This window comes from Rhinichthys klamathensis, unplaced genomic scaffold (genome assembly GCF_029890125.1).
Source record: "Rhinichthys klamathensis goyatoka isolate OS25496 unplaced genomic scaffold, OSU_Roscu_1.1 h1tg000140l_1, whole genome shotgun sequence".
Taxonomy (NCBI): Eukaryota; Metazoa; Chordata; class Actinopteri; order Cypriniformes; family Leuciscidae; genus Rhinichthys; species Rhinichthys klamathensis.
The window spans coordinates 2,005,064-2,032,469 of NW_026606675.1; the positions used below are offsets into that span (position 1 = coordinate 2,005,064).

Below are 27,406 nucleotides of genomic sequence, written 5' to 3' on the forward strand. Positions count from 1 at the left end.
TTTAAGTTGAGATTTACAAGAAATATTTTATTGATACTGTGTAAAGGGAATACTGCTGGTATAAAAGCACCTTATTTGTTTAAAGTTTTTGCAAACCACATGTTATTGCACTTTTGTAGCAGTACATTTAAATCAAAAGTGCGCAATACACTACTAGAATTCATTATTCAATTTTGCGCGTAACAATGCGATTAATCGCAAGAAAATCATGCGATTAATCGCGATTTAAATTTTTTAATCGTTGCCCAGCACTAATATATATATATATATACAGTGCCCTCCACAATTATTGGCACCCCTGTTTAAGATGTGGTCGAGGACTTCTAAAAATTCTCCTTTTTTTTAAACAACATAGAACCAAAATGCAAAAAAAGAGAAAAATCCAACCTTTTATTTCAGTACATTACTTTGGTGGTAAAAAAAAAATCACACATTTAGAAAAAATAAAACCTTGAAATCATGTGTCCCACAATTATTGGCACCCCTGATGTTAATACTTTGTACAACTCCCTTTTGCCAACAAGACAGCACTTAATCTCCTCCTATAACATTTCACAAGATTGGAGAACACAGAGAGAGAGGGATCTTTGACCATTCTTCTTTGCACAATCTTTCTAGATCATCCAGTGTCCTGGGTCCTCTCTTATGCACTCTCCTCTTTAGCTCGCCCCACAGGTTTTCGATTGGGTTGAGGTCTGGGGACTGAGATGGCCATGGGAGGACCTTGAGTTTGTGACTGCTGAACCATTTTTGTGTAGATTTTGCTACATGAAACAGGAAACAGGAAGTCACGAATTACTAATTAAAAGTTCTTAGATACCCTGACCAACTTTAGCAACTACAGAAAAATATATTTAAAAAAAAAATTTCAGCGGAATTGTTAGTGGTGCCAATAATTGTGGGACACATGATTTCAAGGTTTTTTTTTTTTATTACATGTGATTTATTTATTTTTTTACCACCAAAGTAATGTACTTAAATAAAAGGTTGGATTTTTTCTCTTTTTCTGCATTTGGGTTCTATGTTGTTTAAAAAAAAGAAGAATTTTTAGAAGTCTTCGACCACATCTTAAACGGGTGCCAATAATTGTGGAGGGCACTGTATATATATATATATATATACACTACCGTTCAAAAGTTTGGGGTCAGTGAGAATTTTATTTTTATTTTTTGGAGGAAAGAAATCAATACTTTTATTTATCAAGGACAGTAAAGACATTTATAATGTTACAAAAGATTCTATTTCAAACAAATGCTGTTCTTTTGAACTTCCTATTCATCAAAGAATCCTAAAAAAAACAAAAAAAAACTGTACAACTGACAGACCAACAACTGTTTCAACATTAATAATAATAAATGTTTCTTGAGCATCAAATCCTCATATTATACTGATTTGTGAAGGATCATTTGACACTGAAGACACTGACACTGGTGATGCTGAAAATTCAGCTTTGATCACAGGAATAAATTACACTTTACTATATATTCACACAGAAAACAGCTGATTTACACTGGAATAATATTTAATACTATAACTGATTTTTGTTGTATTTTTAATCAAATAAGCGCAGCCATGGTTAGCAGAAGAGAATTCTTTTAAAAGTATTTAAAATCGTACCGACACCAAACTTTTGAACGGTAGTGTATATATATACACTCACCGGCCACTTTATTAGGTACACCTGTCCAACTGCTCGTTAACACTTAATTTCTAAGCAGCCAATCACATGGCGGCAACTCAGTGCATTTAGGCATGCAGACATGGTCAAGACAATCTCCTGCAGTTCAAACCGAGCATCAGTATGGGGAAGAAAGGTGATTTGAGTGACTTTAAACGTGGCATGATTGTTGGTGCCAGAAGGGCTGGTCTGAGTATTTCAGAAACTGCTAATCTACTGGGATTTTCACGCACAACCATCTCTAGGGTTTACAGAGAATGGTCCGAAAAAGAAAAAACATCCAGTGAGCGGCAGTTCTGTGGGCGGAAATGCCTTGTTGATGCCAGAGGTCAGAGGAGAATGGCCAGACTGGTTCGAGCTGATAGAAGGGCAACAGTGACTGAAATAACCACTCGTTACAACCGAGGTATGCAGCAAAGCATTTGTGAAGCCACAACACGCACAACCTTGAGGCGGATGGGCTACAACAGCAGAAGACTCCACCGGGTACCACTCATCTCCACTACAAATAGGAAAAAGAGGCTACAATTTGCAAGAGCTCACCAAAATTGAACAGTTGAAGACTGGAAAAATGTTGCCTGGTCTGATGAGTCTCGATTTCTGTTGAGACATTCAGATGTTAGAGTCAGAATTTGGCGTAAACAGAATGAGAACATGGAACCATCATGCCTTGTTACCACTGTGCAGGCTGGTGGTGGTGGTGTAATGGTGTGGGGGATGTTTTCCTGGCACACTTTAGGCCCCTTAGTGCCAATTGGGCATCGTTTAAATGCCACGGCCTACCTGAGCATTGTTTCTGACCATGTCCATCCCTTTATGGCCACCATTTACCCATCCTCTGATGGCTACTTCCACCATGTCACAAAGCTCTAATCATTTCAAATTGGTTTCTTGAACATGACAATGAGTTCACTGTACTAAAATGGCCTCCACAGTCACCAGATCTCAACCCAATAGAGCATCTTTGGGATGTGGTGGAACGGGAGATTCGCATCATGGATGTGCAGCCGACAAATCTGCGGCAACTGTGTGATGCCATCATGTCAATATGGACCAAACTCCCTGAGGAATGCTTCCAGCACCTTGTTGAATCTATGCCACGAAGAATTGAGGCAGTTCTGAAGGCAAAAGGGGGTCCAACCCGTTACTAGCATGGGGTACCTAATAAAGTGGCCGGTGAGTGTGTATATATATATATATATATATATATAAAAGATAAAAGAACACCATTTATTTGAAACGTCTATATATATATATATATATATATATATAGACGTTTCAAATAAATGGTGTTCTTTTTATTCTGTATTTTATGCTGTAACTTTATATTCGTCGAAGAATCCTGATGTATCAAAATGTATCAAGTTTTCTGGAAAAATATAAAGCAGCACAACTTTTTTCACAATAATAAGAAATGTTTCTTGAGCACCAAATCAGCAAATTATAATGATTTCTGAAGGATCATGTAACACTGAAGCCTGGAGTAATGATGATGAAAATTCAGCTTTGTCATCACAGGAATAAATTATATTTTCCAATATATTCAAATAGAAACCAGTTGTAATAATATGAAACAATTTGAATGTTTTTACTGTATTTGTGATCAAATACTCAATAAATCCTACAGACCCCAAACTCTGGGGTTAAGGCCCTTGCACACTGAGTCCGAATTTCGCGGCCGAAATTTTTGCACGTTAAAAATTAAATGCGTTATGTCAATCACGCCTTGCACACTGCCTCCGAAACTTTCGTCCGTCATAAAAAAACAACGGATCGGGTTAGATTTTCTGCGTTTTTCGCATCCGTAGCAAGCAGTTTGAATGGGGTTTGATGGTGTTTTGACAATTCAGAACCACAGAATCACAAATACGAAAAAAACGCATACGAAAATTTCGGACTCAGTGTGCAAGGGCCTTTAATGTGAAGTGTACCTTAAGTGCGTTTAGTATTTTATGTTAAAGCATATTATAATGTTATTATGCTTAACGCTGACTTTTTTTTTTGTCTCATTCCAGATTACCACACTGATCAATCACAAAGACAAGCTCAAGAAGACGGAGAAGACTTTACGGGCCATCCAGAGAGTGGGGCAGGCGGTGAGTGTTGCAGTTGGCCGCTTTGTGGCGGTGGGTGAAGCCATTGCAGTGGAGAATGAAGACCTGAAGGACGAGATGGGACTGGCTTGCTTTGACGCTCGGAGAGCAGGTCAGTTTGACACTACTCAACTGGAAGAGCAATGACACATAAGCAGCTTTCCAAGGTAGAGTTACCAGGCAACGAGGAACAGGAAATGGACAGCTAGGTTAAACATAGTGTAACTTGTCAACAAGCTCTAGACAGCCTGTCAGGGTTGTGGACCATGCAGAATTGATTTAAAAAATTTAATTGGTGTAGCACCAGGATGCAGAATTGCATTTCCAATTTGAATTTGAGGAATTATAATTAAAATGGAATAACATTCAGAGACATCCATAACAGCTTTTCTAGTAAACATGTTACCACACGCATACGAGGTACTTCAAGATACATTAGATCATATTAATAATCAGCCTTTGAATAACTCCTAAATCAATGTGTTGTATACACTAGACGAGTTTGAGGTTGGTAAGAATTTTTTGTTGTTGTTGAAAGAAGTCTCTTACGCTCACCAAGGCTACATTTATTTGATCAAAAATGCAGTAATATTGTGAAATAATATTATAGTTTAAAAATAATTGTTTTCAATTTTAAAATGTCATTTATTCCTGACAGCTGAATTTGACTGCTCATTACACCAGTCTTTAGTGCCACATGATCCTTCAGAAATCATTCTAATATGCTGAATTGGTCCTCGAAGCATTTCTTATTATAATTAATGTTAAAAACGGTTGCTGTTTAATATTTATATGTAAACCGTGATCATTTTTCCCCCCAGGATTCTACTATAATTGAATGGAAGTCATAACATTTATCTTTATTTTAATGAACTTTTAACATACTGACCTGAAACTTTTAGTATGTTTCATATAAAAACTGTGTTGGACTAATTAAATTACAGTCTATCCAATTCAAATTTCATTTCAACAATTCTGGAGGATGTAGGCAATTGAAATCCAATTGAATCGAAAAGTTAACCTTTCAAGTTTTATTATGAGCTGAAATTAATATGGATTTGCACTTTGTAATATATTTAGAGCCTATAATTTTTATTAAAATGGGGCTTTCACATCCTTATGAATGCAGCTGTTTTGAGATGCATAAGAACCAAATGCAGCATTTCCTAGGCCTTGTTTCTTTGTGCGATTCCTTAATCTGTTCGTGTATGTAAAAGGGAGAGTGCTGCAGTTTCTCTTCTATTAAACTCTCCATGTCCCATCTGTCTCTGAAGAGTTTGGCTAAAAATACCCCACAAATGTGCGTTTCCATATCTCTCGTTCATGGTGAAGTGTTGCTGTGCTTGCTCTTAGAATAACCAACATGAGCACATAAAGATTTGATCTTTTCAGGTTTTTGTGCTACATTTCATTGAAATAAATTCCACTTGGTCTGATATTTTGCAAGTCCAAGTAATTTTTGGAAGACTGTATATTTAGTAGCTAAACAAGTGCTGTGTCAATCAAATCCATGTATCTCAAAGACTCAAAGTGTGTTGTGGTTTACATTTGTCCCTCCGGTCTGAAATAATAGGAGCTCTGTTCTGTATCTATAAATACTGATAGTTGGTGGTCTCTCCCGCCTCCCTTCCCATACCTCCCTGGGCAAAAGACTTGCAAAAACACTGGAATTAGATTGGCTTCAAGTTAGTTATCAGACTCCCCACAGTGTTTGAACGCTCACCCACGCATTTAATCCTCCTGATTATTACACGGGCCGCCCATGTGTGACGGGCAAAAGTTTAGCCCAAAACACATCGAGGCAGGTGGAGAAAAAAGTTACGTAGACTTGTCTCTTCATCTGAATTTAATTAATCAGATGTTAAAACTGGTGACATTTTTCTTTTGGATTTGAACATAAGTAGTTCAGCTGAGGTGTGAGAGCACATCATCTAAAGGAGATGAAAGAGAGGTTTCGTTAAAAAGGGAAAGCCCTGATTTGAGAAGTGACCTGTGACTTTGTGTTTAACCACAGATGTGACACAGTGGCCTGCACCTCTTTAAATCCAGTTTTTTTTTTTAATGATGTATAGATTACATTGCTGTGATTTGCTTTCACCGTCTGTGTGTGGTCTTAAAAGTGCACTGCATTTGTTCCAGTGTGGCTGTTTCTTCAACTATGGACACTTTTGGCTCTGTGTACTTTTTGAAAAATAAAAAAAACTTGTTTGCTTACTAAGAATATCCAGTAGTGCGTTCACAAGAGCACCGTGGCACATGCGTGTTGGGTAGATGCAAGAGCAGACGTTGAACGCGTGTTTGAGATTTATATTTTGGAAATAAAGGGGTAAATTATGTTTTGTTTTTTTCGCAAACAAAGCACTTTTTCACATAGTTCACCCAAAAATAAAAATTCTGTCATTAATTACTCACCCTCGTGCCGTTCTAAACCCGTAAGACTTTCGTTCATCTTCGGAACACAAATGAAGATCTTTTTGTTGAAATCTAATAGATTTCTGTCCGTCCATTGACAACTACTCAACTACCACTTTGGGGCTTCAAAAAGTAAATCGTAAAACTATTCCATATGAATTGAGCGGTTTAGCCCAAATTTTCTGAAGAGACTCAATCGCTTTATATGATGAACCAATTGAATTTAGGCTTTTATATTAACATTTATCAACTTACACATCAGTTGTGGTAACAGGAAGCTGAAGGATATTCCCTTGACGTGAGAACCACTGAGGTTCATTCTTGTGTGTTACGCAGCACGTTTGAGATTCTCCAAGAGGTTTGTTCTCGCGTGCCAAGCAGGTTCGGTTGAGATTCTGTTTATGTTTGCTGATCAATGTTTATACGTGAATAAAAGCCTAAATTCAATCTGTTCATCATATAAAGCGACCGTGTTTCTTTTTTGACTAAACTGCTCAATTCATATGGATTAGTTTTACGATCTCTTTATGAACTTTTTGAAGCATCAAAGTGGTAGTTGCATAGCTGTCAATGGAGAGACATCAAAAAGATCTTCATTTGTGTTCCGAAGATGAATGAAAGTCTTACGGGTTTGGAACGACACAAGGGTGAGTAAATGATAACACAATTTTAATTTTGGGGTGAACTATCCCTTTAAGGATTGCTTTAATGATGTCTTTACTACCTTTCTGGGCTTTGAAAGTGGCAGTTGTGTTGGCTTTTAATGAAGGGGAAAGAAAGCTCTTCGATTTTATTAAAAAGATCTCCATTTGTGTTCTGAAGATGAACGAATGTCTTTGGAACGACATGAGGGTGAGTAATTAATCAGAATTTTAATTTTTGGGGTGAACTGTCCCTTTAAACACAGAGATTCCAGTCATTTTTTCTTCTGAAAGTTTCCTTAACCCGAAGCTGATGTAGAGGTTGTAAACTCTAGATAAAGTTTAGCTGAGAATGCATTATTTTCTGTTTATCTTGCTGCTCAGGGACCTCTCGGCCTTATGCAGATAGACAGCTGCTTTTGAGCTAAACGATTCGATACTATAGTACTTTGAAATAATGAAGTGAAGTGCATTCAGAAGAAGCAGATGCATGCGGAAGACTATATGCATCGGTGCAGAGATCTCCGTGTCTCACCCTCTAAACAAGCCAAACGCCTGGGGCCATGGTCTCTTTAAAGCAGGAAGCTTTCTGAAAGGAGCTGGCTGAAAATGCCAGCCGCTCAGGACAGCGCCACGTCTCTGGTGCCGCTCAAGGGATTCAACTATAAGCTTCCACAAAGACTCTGCTTCAAAGCTCAGGAAAGACACAGAGTTAGTGAACAATCCCCTCCAGAAACAACAAGAATGTTTCAGTTTGGCCGCTACTAAGCAAGAGACTAAAACCAACAAAGCAGGAAATGTCTGCATTGTGCCCATTCAGATGAATATGGATAGGTGTGCACAAACTGGCAAAGTAATTTGCCCAACAATACAGCGTTCTGCACAAGGCACCTTGATTGTTAAAACCACTGTGAGATTTAACAAAAGAAAAGCTGTTAAATGCAATCAGGACGGTGTCTTCAGATGGACAAATGTACCGTTGAACATCTAACAGAGCTGTTTTCCTTCAGAAATTACTCCCATTCAATGCCTAAAACCTTACTCTGTATTTCTCACCCTCTCTCTTCTTAACTTTTCAAAGAGCCAGTCTTTCCGTCTCTCTGAATAACATTTCTTTATTGAGGCACGAGGCAGGGAACTGCCCTCATCAGGCGTCCTTTCAGCACGTTCCAACTGGGACATAACATCCCGTCCCTGCCACCCTGTCCCAAAATAAGCCAGTATAGCATTTGTGTCTGGACAGGTCTGTGAGCTGAACGCTCACTGAGGAAAGGGAGATGTTTATTGATGCTTTAAAAAAAAAAAGTGACCACCCAGTGTGATGGATTGCTTTGTAAATAATGAAATGGTCTGTGACTTGATGTCTTAATGTGCTTATTGAAATTGCATTTTTTTCCAGAGCAGTGACAGTTTTATGAATGGTTGTTTGTTTATCTATAAGGGATGAGAAGACATGTCATACAGTATTTATGTATTTGTTTTACATGAACTTAAGTGTTTCCCACAGGTCAGTTTGCAATTTCACTGCTGGTGAGGATTTATGTACAGTTAGGCCATGAGACGGGACCCCAAATTTGGGCTACCGGTACCATTTTGAGGGATTAAATTTCTTTTTGATTTTCATGAAGGTACACATCTCTAGTGTTGGAAAATGTGTGATAGCATCCGATCCATGGTAGCTTTCATTAGAAATCAACACTTATATCATCCTACCTTAAGGTAAGGTGTTCAGTGACTACAAGAGAGAAAAATGTATCCTTTTATAATTTAAAATTTTTTTATTATAAAAATTTATAAAATTTTATATATTTTTTTAAAATAAAATTTAAAATTTATTTAAAGATAAATTCATTTATCCTTTTTCTTGACATATGTTTGAAAATCGTCCTCCGTAACCAAAAACTACCTTGAATCTAATGCTATCACACAATTTTCAAATACAGGGTCATATACCTACACAAAAATCACCATGCGGTTTAATCCCTCAAAATGGTACCAAAATGGTACTCTGCCTCACGGCCTAAGTGGCCTCAATGGCTTTCATAAATTTTAAAGTGTCCCAAAAGTGTCCAAATACTTTTTGTGGCCTTTTCCAGCTTTATTTTGGGGACAAATTTGTAAAAAAGGTGCCTGAATCTCCTTTTCTGGGTGTCTTCTAAAGGAAAATTGTTCTTTTTTTGTTGTTGTTTTTGTTGGTAAAACTGCTTGAATAGGTTTCTGTTGCTTTGGTTTGGCTTTAGTAATTTTAACTTTGAACTTTCTGTTCATCAAATAATCCTGAAAAAATGTTTCATGGTTTCTAATAACATTGATAAGAAATGCTTCCTGAGCGCCAAAGCAGCATATTAGAATGATTTCTAAAGATCATGTGACACTGAAGACTGGAGTAATGGCTGAAAATTAAGCTTTGCCTGTTGCTCTTGTAGTTACTACTAGCTCAAGTCAGTAGAACCCACCCACAAGTCTATATATTATAATAGAGAATATATTATATTTTCTAGATATGGTTCAGTTAAAGATTTTGTCATCCATTTCATCATCCTCAAGGCAGAAATCATAAATCTGAAGTAACAGCACACCTCTCCTCAGCAATCTACATGATTTTTGAGGCATCATTCAGTCCATAATGGATGAGTTCCATGCTGAAGTTTAATACGTAGGATAGGAATAGGAGTTTGAAACAATAGACACCTGTGCACGTTGCTAAACTCTTGTGCGCACATCTTTTACATTCTGCTGTATTTGTCTTTTGCAGGCACTGCAATAGCTCAACTGACAGATGTGTCTGGTCTGGAGCAGTGTGAGGGTGACGGGCGCAGCACGGTGTTTAGTGACAGGACTGGCATGGTGAAAGCTGCTCGCATGCTGCTCTCCTCCGTTACCAAAGTCCTGGTGCTTGCAGACTGCATCGTTATCAAACAGATCATAAGCTCTCGCAACAAAGTACGTATTATTGTCTGCTGTGTCCATGTACTTGTGCACTGGCCTTTACAAGCACTCTTATTTTCCTGTCAAGTACACGAGTACACATGTGCACACAGGCTAGCCTTTGCTCTCTGATGCTATCGCCGCATGGCCACAGAGGAATACTTAAAGTCCTGCTGCTTTGGAGATAATTGAAGAGACACGGCAGAGGATAAATTAGGAGGCCTGTCTAAACATCCATGTCGGTGAGATGAGGAAGTGGGCAGTGTTTATGTGTGTGTGTGTCTGTTTGTGCTCTCAGATCTGGAGCTAATCATGTCCAGTTAGTGATGTTTGGACAGCCAGGCAGCAGAACAGCTCTCCATTACAGAGAAACACAATTGAATTTGTCCCTGACCATGCTTGATAACGCCCACTCCTAGCTAGCTAACCTCAAATTGAGGCTTCTCTTATCAATTTTCTCCAATGTGAGCGTCTCGGACTGCTTCCGCTGAGCTTCTCGGTACAAATAAGAGTTTTTTTTCCCCCACACTTACTGACACTTTGCTCGTTAAGGACAGTTTCTTCTTGTGTGACTCTTGTATGACCACTATTAATAAGCAATTTAAACATGGAATGAGATTTTAAGAGTCTAAGACTCTTTTTCTTGTTTAAGAAACGTAATCTCGTTTCAGAGTAAAACCAACTATTGTACAGAACTATTGTAACTCTATTTTAACTATTGAGACACTTAAAAATATGTCTGATGCTGTGTCCGAAATCACGTACTGTATAGTACGTACTAAACTGTAAAAAAATAATCTAACTTAAAACAATAAGGCAACCTATTACATTCAGCTTGTTAAGGCAATTCAATGAATTCGCTCCAATTAAAGTCAACTTTTGTTCAAATACTTTTGTTCCTATAATGAGTGACGGGTAGTCTTTTGGACTTTGTTTAGCATTAGCAAACAAAATTAGCAATTAGCACAGAAGATTGTTTAGCATTTAACAATATAAGGGGCTACAATCCTTGTTCTTTCATCTCCATGTTTGATTTTCAAAACTAACCACATGATATGAACATTATTTGCATATATATATATATATATATATATATATATATATATATATATATATATATATATATATATATACTATACACTCACCGGCCACTTTATTAGGTACCCCATGCTAGTAACGGGTTGGACCCCCTTTTGCCTTCAGAACTGCCTCAATTCTTCGTGGCATAGATTCAACAAGGTGCTGGAAGCATTCCTCAGGGAGTTTGGTCCATATTGACATGATGGCATCACACAGTTGCCGCAGATTTGTCGGCTGCACATCCATGATGCGAATCTCCCGTTCCACCACATCCCAAAGATGCTCTATTGGGTTGAGATCTGGTGACTGTGGAGGCCATTTTAGTACAGTGAACTCATTGTCATGTTCAAGAAACCAATTTGAAATGATTAGAGCTTTGTGACATGGTGGAAGTAGCCATCAGAGGATGGGTACATGGTGGCCATAAAGGGATGGACATGGTCAGAAACAATGCTCAGGTAGGCCGTGGCATTTAAACGATGCCCAATTGGCACTAAGGGGCCTAAAGTGTGCCAGGAAAACATCCCCCACACCATTACACCACCACCACCAGCCTGCACAGTGGTAACAAGGCATGATGGTTCCATGTTCTCATTCTGTTTACGCCAAATTCTGACTCTAACATCTGAATGTCTCAACAGAAATCGAGACTCATCAGACCAGGCAACATTTTTCCAGTCTTCAACTGTTCAATTTTGGTGAGCTCTTGCAAATTATAGCCTCTTTTTCCTATTTGTAGTGGAGATGAGTGGTACCCGGTGGAGTCTTCTGCTGTTGTAGCCCATCCGCCTCAAGGTTGTGCGTGTTGTGGCTTCACAAATGCTTTGCTGCATACCTCGGTTGTAACGAGTGGTTATTTCAGTCACTGTTGCCCTTCTATCAGCTCGAACCAGTCTGGCCATTCTCCTCTGACCTCTGGCATCAACAAGGCATTTCCGCCCACAGAACTGCCGCTCACTGGATGTTTTTTCTTTTTCGGACCATTCTCTGTAAACCCTAGAGATGGTTGTGCGTGAAAATCCCAGTAGATTAGCAGTTTCTGAAATACTCAGACCAGCCCTTCTGGCACCAACAATCATGCCACGTTCAAAGTCACTCAAATCACCTTTCTTCCCCATACTGATGCTCGGTTTGAACTGCAGGAGATTGTCTTGACCATGTCTACATGCCTAAATGCACTGAGTTGCCGCCATGTGATTGGCTGCTTAGAAATTAAGTGTTAACGAGCAGTTGGACAGGTGTACCTAATAAAGTGGCCGGTGAGTGTATATATATATATATATAGAAGTTCAGTAATAATAATTATTATTATAAACACAAGAACCAAATTTATTTATGAACTTGGAACATCACTGGTTGCATGACACTTTCTCATTTCCAAAGAAACAAATACAAACACTTGGAAAACCTTTTTATGTAATAATCATGAAGCCATAAGAAAGTACATTTACAATATATGTGATTTACTATCCGTGAGATTAAATGGAGCAAAATGAGTTTATTGCTTCTCAGATCCCTTGTAGTCTAAAGAGAGCTCATAGTGTCTCACATGCTGTGCTCAGATTTGCCACAGTGGCTCTATGCTCTTACTGTACATCAACAGTTGTCTCAGTCGGATCTATTTTTATTTCTTGTTGAGAACATTAGGACAGACATCTGAGATAAAGCTCATCCCTAAATAAAGCACAAACATCTGAGTTATGAAAGCAACCTTTACACAATTAATTTTTTTCTCTCTCTCAGGGCTGTTGCTTTATTTGTAAAGACGTGGGTTATATGTTTGTGTGCAGGTGCTGGTTACCCTGGAGCAGCTGGAGAGAGTCAGCACTTTTCAGGAATTTGTCCAAATCTTCAGCCAATTTGGGAACGAGATGGTAGAGTTTGCCCATCTCACGGGAGACAGACAGAATGTAAACACACACACACACACACACACACACACACACACACACACACACACACACACACACACACACACACACACACACACACACACACACACACACACACACACCCTCTACTCACCCTCCATCATTCCCTCACTTCACAGATAGTCAAACACTGATAAGGACACTTCCTATGGCAGATTTGTAGAGCTCCTTGTAGATTTACACAACACATGAGGGGTGAGGGGGAAGATAATGGAGGGATTTAACTTATAAGAACCGCACACTACAATTTTAATCAGCAGCTCTTAAACCCCATTGATAAAAACCTTTGGGGTAAGATACACTCGACCGCAGTGCAGAACCGATGGGTTTTGGCAAACGGTAGTGGTGCAATATTACTCTTATCAGCATGTGTTTGCAATGCAAACATATGCAAGATCGGGGAATTGTACTGTTTGTATGAATTAATACTAGAATCTTTTTATACACATAGCCTTCATTATCAATGCTCTGTTGGGAAAAAAAACCCACATCATACCTGCATATGGTCACGCTGGTTTTTTGAACATTGTTTCTGGTTTGCTGCTGGGTCGAGATTGTGTGTCATCTCAAACCACTTTAGATATGGGTTTGTCAAGGGCATATGCTGATGTTAATACATGGATAGATCAAAGGGTTTCAAAATGGGCTAAAGGAAAATGTTAATAATGTGAAAAAAAAAAGTAAAAACAAATTTTTTTTTATTTACTACTGTTTGCTTTCTATAGACTGACATTTATGAGATTAATTGCAATTAATTTTAAAGAATAATTAATTGCATTATATTAATTGCCTTATTTTTAAAGTAATAAAAGAAATACAAATATTTAGTTTTAGTTTTATGTTATTTTGATCAAATTATTTAGAAGTACATTAATTATTTTTAAAAGAAAAGTTTATATTGTGTACTATACAATTATCCAAATACATTTGAATGTAATTAAAAATATTTATTTTTAATACATGTCACAGTACTCTAATAGTCAATAGAATGAAGATACACTGCCAATTTAATTCAACACATATTTACCAGATAATATTTATTTGGTAAATATTGAAATGACAATATAAAAGACAGTTATTTCATTTTGCAAACAACATATTGTTTTTATAATATTGCTCTTACTGTTTTTCTCACACCGTATAAATGGGTCTTTATACATAAATAATATATATTTTAGGAAGTTGTTCCTATGCAAGGTCATCCAAATTTGTGGGGGGTCCTTGGCATCCAAAAAATTGAAAAGCCCTGTTCTATAGAGTAGGGTGCTATCCAAAAGTGTGCGAACACTGCTGTCAATATCAAATTGGTCCAAAATTAGCCATGTCCTGACAATTGCTCTATTACTGCGTGAAACCATATGAAACCAGCCACCAACAGAAACTGGTTTCTTTGATCTTTCCAGGAGTGCATGGCTGTTTCTCCTCCTGAGGCCCCCTCCGAGGTCCCATCATGATTAGGAAAGTAGTAATGTGAATACAAATGAAACCAAGAACTAATAGGAAAGGTTTTCTCATTTCAAACAGAAATCACTATATGTGCTTGATAATGTTTCACAAACACATCACGTTCCTATCTCTGCAGAGCTTTCCTGCCAATCTGCGGCCTCCATCTTTTCAGTTTTATTCAGAAGAACATAATAACAGATAATCACTTCTCCTTTTGTGAGCCCAGCCAGGGTGAGAGAGATCAGGTTCTTCTCATTCTCTCCGTCATGCACACACAGAGTCTGTCAGTCACAAATCCCTAATGCCTAACGCCGCGTTGAGTGAGCGCAGCTCTATTGAGTTATATTCCAGCTCTCTCAGTGTCGGTGGAAGGCATTATGTCAGTGCTATCTCTTCCAAGGACCAAATTTACCGTTCATTCTCAGCAAGACCTTGGTAAATGAACTCTTAGAATGAAGTCAGAGAGTTCTGTGGATCTCCTGACAGGCTGCGCCAAATGCTTAATATTCATGACAAGTGCTCTTGATTTGCTGAACAAATTTTAGTTTTATTAGTCAATGAAATGAGTTTCATAAGCACTTTGTGGGAATCATAACTGAACTTAGTTTGTAATACAGTTTAATTCCAGTCTTGTTTGTTGCAAGCAAACAATTTATTTTCTCTATAAAGTCAACTGAGGTTAAACCGAGATTTCAGAAAGCTCGAAAGCACTCGAGGCATTGCGTGTTTTCTCATATTTGTCTTGTGGATTCTTGTTTTCCTCAGGATCTGAAGGATGAAAAGAAAAGAGCTCGGATGGCCGCCGCACGTGCTGTGCTGGAGAAATGCACCATGATGCTCCTCACAGCCTCTAAGGTAGGATTGTGGAAGAGAGTACCATCTGCTGTCTAAAAGATGTTAATATAATATCAACAGTTCTTATGCAGTAACCACGCATACGCGCACATTTGTGCATAAAACCTGTTCTCAACAGCTTAAATCAGCAAAGCATTCCTGGTGGCCTTAGAAAGACTATATCAATTTGAATATACATATATTTATACATATACAGTACCTTTCAAAAGTTTTGGTTTAGTAGGATGTTTGTTTTTAAAGAAATTAAATTTTTTATTCTACATTGATGCATTTAATTAATCAAACGTGACAGTAAAGATGTTTACAGTGTTACAAAAGATTTCTTTTTAATTTATCAAAGAATCCTGAAAAAAATATCATGGTTTTCACAAAAATATTAGGCAGCACAACTGATTTTAACATTAATAATAATGTTTATTAATAACATTTATTAATAAATGTTTCTTAAGCACCAAATCAGCATATTATATATTATATATGTAATAATATTTCACAATATTACGGTTTCACTGTATTTTTTTTATCAAATAAATGCTGCCTTGGTGAGACTTCTTTCAAAAACATAAAAAAAACACGTACTGACCCCAAACATTTGAAAGGTAGTGTATATATAATAAAATAATGCAAAATGTATGTATTAAAAATGTTTATATACATTTTTTAATTTTGCATGAGAGTAAGAAAGTTGTATGCAATTATTATTGAATGAGAGCTATACCTGACTTGAACTGTTAATTGTTAACTGTTAATTTGATGGTTAATTGCTTATGAAAAAGCATAATAAAAAGTTTTCATTTAAAGTCATTAAGCTTGTTTGTACCTCAATATTCCTTTCCTTATTCTGAAAAATGAAGTGAAGTGTAAAAACACCCTGTTCACATGTCAAATTTGTCACCCACACTTCTGTTGTCCCTCTGCATTTGGAAGATAATTTTTGTCCCTCTTTTCCTCTCAGACTTGTCTGAGACATCCAGACTGCGAGTCGGCACGGATCAACAAAGAAGCAGTCTTCCAGCGTATGCGTCTGGCCCTGGAGCAAGTCATTGAGATTGTGACTGACACGAGGAGCGGTGGGGAGGCCAAAGCACTTCCTGTCAGCATCTACGCTGGGATTAAAGACTTTAAGGTGCAGGTGTAGGCCAAGGGCTCTTAAGTTTCTCTTTTAAAGTCTGACTTCTTTTAAAAGTACTGCTTGTTGTCCAATCAGTCAAACAATACACCTATAACAGTAACTGTTCAAAAGTTTTTTTCTTTTATGGAAAACAAATAATACTTTCATGAGCAGCAAATTAAAATGATTTCTTAAGGATCAATAGAAATAAAACAAAATAAAAATATCTACAAACAAAGCAAATATAAATGTTTAGCATACAACAATGCCATGTAAACTGCTATTCATATCACTAAGCAATACCTAAAATCCTAGTATGTTTATATATAATAAAATTAAGAATAAACTCTACCTAAAATGCATTTCATGCATTGCGTTTCTAATTGCTGCCGTTATAAAGAAACTGAAGTAACATTATTTTCTACATCGAGGAATCAGCCTGTTCTCTGACCAAGCAGAAGACATTTTGACTGATTCTCATAATTGTTTTAAAGGAGAACTCCGGCGCAAAATGAACCTTTGGTCTAATTACACATTGGTACCTAGTCAACCGTTATCTGAGATTTGTTTTCATGATTATCGAATGTAAATAGTTTTATCTCTAAAAACAGTTTAGCCTATAAAGCTAGTATAACGCTAGTATATTGGGCATAGATCAATGACAAATAAAAATCGCTTGTTAATACCACTAACAAGGCTCAAAATAGCCCCACACTAACACGGTAGCATAATGAGGGTCCCTACCTTCAAACCGAAGCATTGAGAACTTTGTCAGTGTCCAGACAGTTTAATAAGAAGATATTTTAAACATAGTCAACTTCGCGTATACAGGCAGGAGCCATCTTTGAAATACAGTCTTTACCAGTCGATCTACGAACGCCGATCCAAGCCTGCTGTTCGCGCTCACCTTATCACAACTTATAGCTCGTTCACATCTCACCAGCGCACTTGGATCGGCGTTCGTAGATCGACTGGTAGAGACTGTTTTTCAAAGATGGCTCCTGCCTGTATACGCGAAGTTGACTATGTTTAAAATATCTTCTTATTAAACTGTCTGGACACTGACAAAGTTCTCAATGCTTCGGTTTGAAGGTAGAGACCCTCATTATGCTACCGTGTTAGTGTGGGGCTATTTTGAGCCTTGTTAGTGGTATTAACAAGCGATTTTTATTTGTCATTGATCTATGCCCAATATACTAGCGTTATACTAGCTTTATAGGCTAAACTGTTTTTAGAGATAAAACTATTTACATTCGATAATCATGAAAACAAATCTCAGATAACGGTTGAATAGGTAACAATGTGTAATTAGACCAAAGGTTCATTTTGCGCCGGAGTTCTCCTTTAATGTTATGGATGGGTTGAAACAATTAAATATCTTATATAATATAAAGATGCAGTTGCAGATGCAGGAACTGATATGTCATGCAGCACTAATCTCAATATCTCACCAGATGTTGTTTGTGTGTATGTATGTGTTTCAGGTTAAAGTGGAGGGTCTGAGAGACTCTATGTACTGTGTGTCCTGTGAGGCAGTGGCGGCTCAGCTGGAGGCTCTGGTAGAGAAAACCGAAGACTTTACAGACTCTGCCTACACCAGCCACGAGCAGAGAGAGACAATCATACAGCTCTGCCAGATCACACGTCAGGAGACCAAACAGCTCATCAACACATGGAGACATGCGGTAAGACACATACGCACATTAGGGATTGCACCGACTAGTCATTCACCGCATGACTTGAGTCTCACTTGACGGTGACAGCAGGGGGGAAAACTTCACAAACTGCATCTCAGTTAGTGATGGGTATCGTAAAAAAGAAGAAGAAGAAACTAATTAAGAACATATTTAACATTGCAGGAAAATTTCTCTAGTACCGGCAGCAGAATCCGTTTAATAGCGGGTTTCGGTACCCATCCCTAAACCCAGTGTAGCTGTGCAACATGTTTGTGTACTAAACTTGCTCTCGCATTCATATATTAACGCAAAGTTTTCTCTTTGCTTGTATATCTGTCATTCACGTCTTTGTTGTGCAGTGTGTGAAGAATGTTCTGCATGTCTCCCCTCCTGTGGAGTAACTGTCCCTGAACCTCATACACTGGGAAAAAGCCCTGCGGTGCAGTTTCTTGAATAAGAATATCTTATGCCATGTTCTCCTTCACTGTGTAGCACACAGACAAATTGATACTTACATGATTTTCAGTAAGTTTTATATATGTTCTTTAAGATCAAATATGGACTTTGTGCATAGGTAGAGTTGACTCTAAATCTTCTCATGTCTTTAAAATATAGAGGGATGAAAAGAAAGAAAAAGTACACAAAAAAACGCACACTGTAATCGTTTAATAGCAAGGTTGATATTTACTAACAATGGTATTCATTGCTATACACTGAATGGCTTGTGAAAGAAAAACTGTTCAAGGAAAAAGATTTTTACAGGAAAATGGCAACATCTTTTCAACTTTACATTTTGAAAAATTGTGGTGTTAACTTTTCGTAATTCTTATGCATTTGTGCAAAGCAACTTCCTGTGACATTACTAGTATGATCTCACCAGAACACATGGCGAATGCTAAATGTTAAAAAGTAGCCCAAAATTATTATAACGCAGCGGTCCCACAGTCGTGGAAAACCTGGATATCAGGGAATTTAAAGTTATTATTTTCCAGGCCTAGGAAAGTTGTGGAAATAAATAAAATCATTAAAGTCAAGGAAAAGACCTCGAAATTCTAGTAGTATAATTTTTTTCTAGTCTTGCTCAAAACTATTTTGTATGCTAGAAATTTCTCTTGGGTATGTAGTAAAATTTGCTCATTTTTTAGTGTTTTAAAGTGAAGTCAAAATTTAAAATTCTCTCATCATTCACTCACCCTCATGTCATCTCCAAAGTATATGATTTTCTTTCTTCAGATAAACACAAATGAACATTTTAGGAAAACAATCCATTTCTGTGAGTCCATAAAATGCCATTGAATGGGTGCTGCTGGGTTGCACAACAACTAATGTTTCGCTTCAGAAGACAACCGAATTCAAATAATTTCTTTTTTTTACAAATTCAGTGGTCACAACTGAAAAGTTCATGAATCACTCATGGTAATGTATTGGTCAAAATGTGTGGGGCTCCTGAAAATGCCTTAGACACAAGATCAGTCATCTGGATTTTCAAAGGCCAATGCAATATCTAGAGAACTGGCAGATAATGCGCATACAAGTGTTTAATTACAAAAATGAGTAATTTAGACACTGTTTGATCTCATATTTAACGCTTTAGATTAGGGAACACATTCACTATTATTGAAGTTTTCCCTCAATAAACTCCTAATTACTGCTGCTTACTGATAGTAAGTAAGGTAGTTGTTATGTTTAGGTATTGGGTAGGATTAAGGGATATAGAATATGGTCATGCAGAATAAAGCATTAATATGTGCTTTATAAGTACTAATAAACAGCCAATATGCTAGTAATATTCATGCTGATAAACAACTAGTTATTAGTCAATATGTGTTCTCTAATCCAAAGTGTTACAATTTTTTTTAAAACATTTATTCGTTATATATTTATATATATATTTGTTTGTTTTCTCGTGTAGTTTTTTCCAACGAAACTGTTTCCTAGTTTTTATTAGTCTCAGGCTATTTAGTTGAGGCAAAAAATGTGATCTTCATCACAGCTGATTCTGGCCAAGAATCGCCCACTTGGACAGGAAGAGACTGTCTGACCAACATCCAAAGTGACAATTTGTTGTGTTTTACTTGCTATTTAGGGGGAGGGTTTATCTCAAATGGGTTATATCAAAATAATATACAATAATAGTGCGGAAATTTGAAAGAGTCCTTTAAAATTATAGACACGGATCATAATTACTATTTTCCCAAATGTAAAATATACAGTTTTTCCCCCCACAAACAACAAAGTGAAACATACACTTTTGCTTATGGATGACTGGTTCACTAGTTTTCAGACAAAACTCTAATGCCAATCTCTCAAATTTCAAAACATGTGATTCATTCTTCCTCAAAAGAAAATAGATTAAAACAAAAACCTGTGTACAATTCTGTAAGTTGCAGAAAACAAGCCAATCAGATTGGAACTGTCCATTTAAACAAACTCTTGACAATTTTGAGTGTACCTGTCAATAAACAGACCATGAGCATGAGTTTTCATCACTCAAGCACTGCAATTTATTTACTCTTTCTGTCTACCTAAACAGTCCTTGAGTGTTTACGACGGAGTACGTCTTTGCTGTCATCAGCCAAAACTTATTTGAAGACAGTGTTGTTTTTACATCATAATATTAGGGTTGTTCCCCACTTTACCTGTCCAACATTTCAGTGACAGAAACAGTAGGTGTGTGTTCACTGAAGTGCAATGACTGTTGCAGTCCCAGTGTGATGCCTCCGAGTAAAGCATGAAGATAAGAGCGCTTCAAACATTCACATGGCTTGTGTGCCGTGTTTGTGTTGACACCCCACCGTAATCCCGTCTAAAAGCAATCCCACCCACCTGTCTACCTGTCCTCTGAAGAGAAAACCGCAGATAAAGACTGTCATGTCTGTCTTTCAGGCTGCTTGAGCCACACTGACACTTGTGTTGAAACTTGACGGGCTCTTCAACTTGGCTGGTGGCTTGTTCACTTTCGGTTGGTTGAAAATCATTCTGTTTTGCAGTGTGTTAAGTTCTCTTTCTATCTTTGTTTCTGTTTCTCTTCCCTTCCAGCAGCAATTGCTTAAAGCCAAAGAGGCCACAGACGAGATGGAGCTCTCTATTTTGAAGACTTGTCAGAGTGTCAGCGATCTCAGACGAGAGGTGAGATTCTTGCGACAAGCAATGCGCAGGGATTGAATCCCATGAGCCAAAGCATCTAAAACTATCTTTCTTAAGAGGCGTCCATTGCAGTGTTTCTTATTGCGCCTCTGCTGAATTTACAGTGCCATGACAACTCATATTTGCTCAAGTTGTAAATTTGTAATTTGAATTGAATGTCATGAGTTAAGAATAAAATAAAGACTACATATCTTTCTATTGCATTGCCTAAACATGCAAAAACAAATCGGGACCCTGTAGTCTGATTCATGAACAAATGACTCTTATGAGCCAATTCTTTAATGAATGGCTCAAAAATACTGAGATATCAGTTTGTAATGAATCATTTACTGAATCCATTTTGATAATTGACAGATTTGAAGATGATTTGAAATGAAAATGGCTTTTTTATTGTCACATAACAGAAATTATATACAGCCTTATTTGTTGACAGGGATTATACAAACATAAAAGAATGCTAAACAGACAACAACAAAAAAACAAGTAGATAGTACAGATCAAATAGTTCAAAGAGGTTCCACAGTCTGTGGAAATGTTAACAGTCTATGTGTAATGTAAAGTACTGTGTTTAGGGTCTTATTATAACCTGTATATATAGGACATAACAAGACCCTATTTAATTAGTTTATTGATCTGGGGAAAGAGAAAAAAATAAAATTATTAATTAATTTAATAATATCAACCCTCTACAATGCGAGTAAATCACTCGCATATGCGACCAAATTTCACACTAGACGACTTAAAACTGTCTTTATTAGCCAATGGCTAGTAAATTGTACAATTTCAGCTACCTGTGATTCAGTTAGAGGCAAAAAAGAAGTTTAGCGCAGATATGATTTCATCGCCTGCCGAGCTTTACGCACCGTCGCTTTGCTGAGAGCGCCATCTGTCGCTTTCTCACACACGAGCACTAAACGTGAGAAAAAGGGAGGCGCACACATGAACTGACGCAGAAGTGAAGCACTGGATCTAAATGCAGTGCTCAACAAATAAAGACTGCCCGATGGCCAATAGTTGATGGAGATGGCACTGTCCCGATCAGGCCAGTGCTGCATTGTCATGAATGTTTATCATTTGCAAGTGTTTTTAAGCATTCAAGTGCAAGAAAACACAAAAGAGAGCTCAATTCGGTACTCGCTGTGTGAGAAGTTTCCGTAATGCACGCATACTGAATTGATTTCTCTTTCACGGCGTCTTGCGCTTGAATGGACAATTTCTCTCAAAATTGTCAACATGCCTATATTGGCATGTATCCATAGTGCACATAGACACGCATGGGCGAGTGACGCAAGTACACAATTTCCCATGAAAAGCATCCCGCTTGGCCTAAAATATAAACACGTGTAATAGGCTTACCGTAGTGAATCAGGGTAAGACAAAAACATGTTTTGGAAGAAGGATTGATGTTGTATTGTATTAGTTTTGAATTATTATTGAATCAGTACAGTTGCTGCCTGTTGTTCGTATAACAATAATGATTGTAAGTAAATAAGTGCTTTAAAAAAACATTTAGTTATGTTGCTAAAACAATATTGTCTTGTTTAGCATGTAATTAATACCAGTACTTGGGGGAATTCACTGGTCAGCCCACATTATTGCACATTTTCCCCTTTGTTTAGCTTCATAGGGTAGCAGTGGGGAGGGCCACTGAACTACTGAAGCTGCATTCAGATCATCTGGTGCTGCAGGCCCTGAAGGCCTCGGGTGGGGATGGAAACCTGGAGGCTGTGGCTGACTATGCCGGCACACTCACAGAACACAAAGAGCAGCTGGTGGAGGTGACATGATTACATTATGAAGCAATTCACTTTTAAATCATTTCTGAGGACACCAATGTAATTGCAGGCCCGATTTTTACATTTCACTATAGGTTCAACTTTTAATGTGGTGCCATTTATTCTGATTTCAGACTTGTCGTTTGCTCTGCCACATTTCGGGGACCGAGCCGTTGGAGATCACCTGCATTCACGCCGAGGAAACTTTCCGTGTCATTGGTCCGCAGGTAAACAAAAGAGAGGTTGTCTGCTATAAGAGTAGGAATCTGGCATCTCAGCTTGATATGTTACTTGGCAAGGCTTTCAGAGACTTTAACTATATAGATTTTGTTAATAAAAACACTGAATATTGTTACTCGCCTTTTTTTGTTATTCATGCTTATTTTTCAAAAATCAACAATGCTTATTTGACACATTTTGTGCTCTGTTGTTGACTTTCCGGCTCTGATTACAGAAAAACAGCCGAGGCAAACACTTAGACACGCAGGCAAGAAAATAACTAAAATTGCTAAAATAGCATGAAAATTGCAATTAAAATGCATCTTCAGCGCACAGAGTTGGATGGAAAAACTAAAGCATGCATTGGAATCATCTTTGCTGTTCAAGTTTCCCTTTTCAAAACAAACATTAAAAAGGATACAAACAAAAATTCCAATACAAACATTCCTTGAAAAGGAAAAGGTTAGATTGGGCCAATATGCAGAATACAATATTTAACAGAGTATATTTGCAGTGCATTTCATCAGCACGCTTTCATTAGCATATCTGATTGCATGCAGGAATGAGTGTTCTGAGAGAGGGCGACCTCACTCACCAGCCAATAATGATGAGGCCTAAAGATCAGGCAGCCAATAAGAGCACAGCAGGAGAGCAGCAGCTTCAGGGGTGCATGATAATGAGTTGCTTTATCAGTTATTCCAAAAGCCACAGGTAATTACCAGCTGAATCCACACCCTCAGCGGAGACCAGCTCTGCTTTGCTGTGTGTGTGTTTTTTTTTAAACGTCCTCCCAGTAAGCTGTAAATCATAATTATGCAGTTACCGACAGAGTTAGATGCTGCATTTATGCTGTGGGACACTGGAGAGAAACCAACAATGAATATTGATATTCAGATTTTGCACAGGAGTCAAATTATGCAGTCACAGAAAATTTACACTACAGTTCAAAAGTTAAAATGTTTGTGAAAGAAGTCTCTTCTGCTCACCAAGGCTGCATTCATTTGATCAAAATAAAGTGAAAACAGTAAATATGACTACAATTTAAAGGATCTGATTTCTATTTTAATATATTTTAAAATGACATGTATTCCTGTGATGGAATAAATTAATTCTCAGCAGCCATTACTCCAGTCTACACTGTCACATGATTCAGAAAAGCATTCTAATATGCTGATTTGATGCTCAAGAACCATTTATTATTATCAACGTTGAAAACTTGGAATAGGAACAGCATTTAATTTGAAATAGAAATCTTTTGTAACATGTAACAGATGTCTTTTGTTACTTTTGATCGATTTAATCTGTCCTTGCAGAATAAAGGTAATAATTTCCTTTAAAAAAAAATCTTACTGACCCCAAAATTTTTTTAATGGTAATGTATTTAAAAGTGGTGAGAAAGATCTTGAAAATAGTGTGCTAAAATCAGAGCGCTGCTTCCTCCCAATTTCTCCTCTCAGATCATCTCAGCGGCACAGACCCTCGCTCTGCACCCCACAAGCAAGATAGCCAAAGAAAACCTGGATGTGTTTTGCGAGGCCTGGGAGTCCCAGCTGTGCGACATGGCCATCCTACTGAAGGAGATCAATGATGTGTTTGAGGGCCGCAGAGGTACGTCAATCAAGCTGTTCAGTCTTATAGAACTACAAACTCGAAAAGGTCCTTCTTGCAGCTTCTTCCAGCCCAAGATATGAAGCGCCCTTATGTCTTTTATGTTATCTGCATTCACCACACTACCACAGTACATACTACAGTATTGTAATCTGCCTTCTAAGGGTGCTTTGATTCCATTTATCAGAAGTTATTTTCAGGTGCACAAAATGCATTTGCTCATGCCTATGGGCAGGGCAGCGATAACAGTTTTTAAAGGTCTTTTTCCTCGTGGCCAGATTGCTATCTTTTCCATCCGCTAAAGATGTGCGGCTTTGACATTTACACTGCATCCACATCCCTCACATGAGGTAATTGAATAGAGACTGGATAAACCTCTGTAGGCAAGGTTATGGGCGCACTGCAGCGGTCCCACTGAGATTACAGCTCTGTGAAAGTCCTTTCGCCAATCTGTATTTGGACATACCGCTCAAGGATGTGTTTTGAGCGATGTCGAATTTTCAGAGTGAAACTGTGGTTTTCTCATGGCAGCGCATAAAACGCTTTATGTAGGAACAATATTTGTCAGAGTTTGAAGGAAGGCATCAGTAACATGACAGAAATCCGGTGCCTGGGGAGATGTTTTGTTCCAGATGAGAGATTCCCAGTCATCATCAGTGGCAACCAAGATATTTCCCAAAACAAACTGTCACCCCCCAAGATCATGCCTTTGTATCTGTTCATCCACATCATAATACACAGCCATTTTTAGACTCGACGTACATTTGAATCATGTTTTATAGGGTTCTGTTGAAATATTTTAATGTTATGGATATATTTGGTCTTAATAGTTAAAATGTCTACCTCATTTTAGGTGATAAGAAAACATTTCTGTCTCTTCCGAGACCAGGGGTGAGTCTCACAAGCAATTATGATTTTATTACAAATTTCTCTTTCCATATCATGTCCTTCATTATATTTATTGATTCATCTATTCTCTAGAAACACTCTGCTAACCTGAAGACAGTCAAGGCTGCCAAACTTGATGCTGAGGTACAATTTCTCATAATAAAATATTATGTGACCAGAAGTTGGATTAATGTTAATTAACTGGGTTGAAAATTTTCTGTCATGCTCTATTCTTGACCTTATTTGTAATTTTTGTGCTGCAAATTATATAGCGGTTTGTTTGCCATTCCATTTCTATATGTAGATTACAATATTTGCATTTTCAGTCCACGACCCCCAAAACCCAATAATTGTCTTTAAGTGTCTATAATGACCTGGACTTGACAAAACATAACCTACAATGGAAGTTAATTAAGATTTAAATAAGTAAAATGGACAACTGATAAGTATAAGTGTGATAAAACAGAATTATTTAGTTTTATTTAGGAATTTTGTCACGACATTATTTCATTTTAAAGTCAAAACTACAAATCATTGCATCTTTTAGTCTTAAAAGATGATATGCAGTGTTATTTTAGCATATTTTTATATTTAAATTATGTAGATACTATTATAGTACCTAATATATTGAATTTGCTTTAATATTTATATTTTCGGTTTCATTATAATTGTAATTTAAGTTTTACTACTTTTGATCTATTCAGGAGCAAACCACTATTGCTAAGCTGGGGCTGGAACTGTGTCTCCTCACCTCAGATGTGGACTCCGAGGTGGAGCGCTGGGACGAGCAGGACCATGAGATTGTTCGACTGTGTCAGATCATATCCAGCATGGCGTATTCCATGTACCTCTTCACCAGGTAACTCCCTTTTCATAAACTTTATAGTCAGATTACCAGATTGCCTTCGAGTAGTGCTATATTACACAGGAAATGAAGCACAGTGTGCTGGAAAGTTTAAGCTTTCTGAAAAATGCCATGTTGTTGTTAATCTGCACTCTCTGTCAACCTACACAATCAGTTTTATGGATCTTTAAGGATGTTTTATTAACTCTCTGCTGTTTTTCCATCTGTGATTTAGGGGGGAAGGCCTGCTAAAGACAACTTTGGATCTATTCCACCAAGCTGAGGTAAGCCAGCATTCATAGGTTTTTTAATTGAATCTGTTCGAGGTGTCTTTAGGAGCGATGAGTCCCCTGGAAAATATGGATCAGTATATTATTAGAAGGGCCAGCTGTCATTTGTCTGTGAGATACTGTGATCCAGAGCAGGTTGTGTGCTGTGAATGGGGAGGAAATGCTGATTAGGCAGTGTGTCTTTCTATCAGCAGAGGGTACGCTGACCTCCACCCAAACACACCACCTTCCTCTTAACACCCTCTTATCGGACAGAGCAAGCCTGCTTAACATCACAGTAGAACAGCACTGCAAAGTTCTCTTAAAGTGGCCCATTATGCTTTTCTGGATATATTACCTTTCATTTAGTGTGTAGTATAGCTGTTTGTGAATGTAAAAGGTCTGCAAAGTTTCAAACATCTAAGTGCACGATAAGTAGAGTTATTACCTCCCCAAATACATTTTTATAGAAAAAAAATAAAGAATTGATTCTTTGTAACAAATCTTCATAATGGCAGCCTATGGTCTTTATTGGCTGCCCGTGAACAACATCTACTTTGACCCGCCCTCGAGCACAATAGTTGTAGCTGAGGCCTGAAAGAGTTTGTTTCGTGTTGTCGACATTTTGGGAAAGACGCTGTTTTCTGCGCTGCGAAAGCAAATCCACTTTGCATGCACTTCCAAAGGACGAGGACTCGCGTTCGAATTGGTTCGTATCGCTGAGTATACAAGTGCTAATGAAACGTCCGTAGCTAAAATTCAGATATGGAAATGGGCGTTTGGTTTCTGACATGCACTGAAAGCT

General features: G+C 37.7%; 1 protein-coding gene across 2 annotated transcripts in view; it reads left to right on the forward strand.

Moving 5' to 3' along the window:
- The window catches only part of ctnnal1 (catenin (cadherin-associated protein), alpha-like 1), a 67,415-nt gene that overhangs the window by 34,462 nt on the left and 5,547 nt on the right, over positions 1-27,406 (forward strand). The window contains exons 2-15 of one of the 2 annotated variants that reach the window (XM_056257642.1): positions 3,694-3,883; positions 9,580-9,767; positions 12,623-12,742; positions 14,975-15,064; positions 16,020-16,190; positions 17,660-17,860; positions 20,891-20,980; positions 22,618-22,776; positions 22,908-23,000; positions 24,450-24,600; positions 25,454-25,491; positions 25,582-25,632; positions 26,193-26,347; positions 26,568-26,616. In XM_056257642.1, coding sequence (XP_056113617.1) covers positions 3,694-3,883; positions 9,580-9,767; positions 12,623-12,742; positions 14,975-15,064; positions 16,020-16,190; positions 17,660-17,860; positions 20,891-20,980; positions 22,618-22,776; positions 22,908-23,000; positions 24,450-24,600; positions 25,454-25,491; positions 25,582-25,632; positions 26,193-26,347; positions 26,568-26,616 — 1,746 coding nt within the window. The remainder of the gene's footprint in view (positions 1-3,693; positions 3,884-9,579; positions 9,768-12,622; positions 12,743-14,974; positions 15,065-16,019; positions 16,191-17,659; positions 17,861-20,890; positions 20,981-22,617; positions 22,777-22,907; positions 23,001-24,449; positions 24,601-25,453; positions 25,492-25,581; positions 25,633-26,192; positions 26,348-26,567; positions 26,617-27,406) is intronic. The other variant, XM_056257643.1, reaches the window with a different exon arrangement.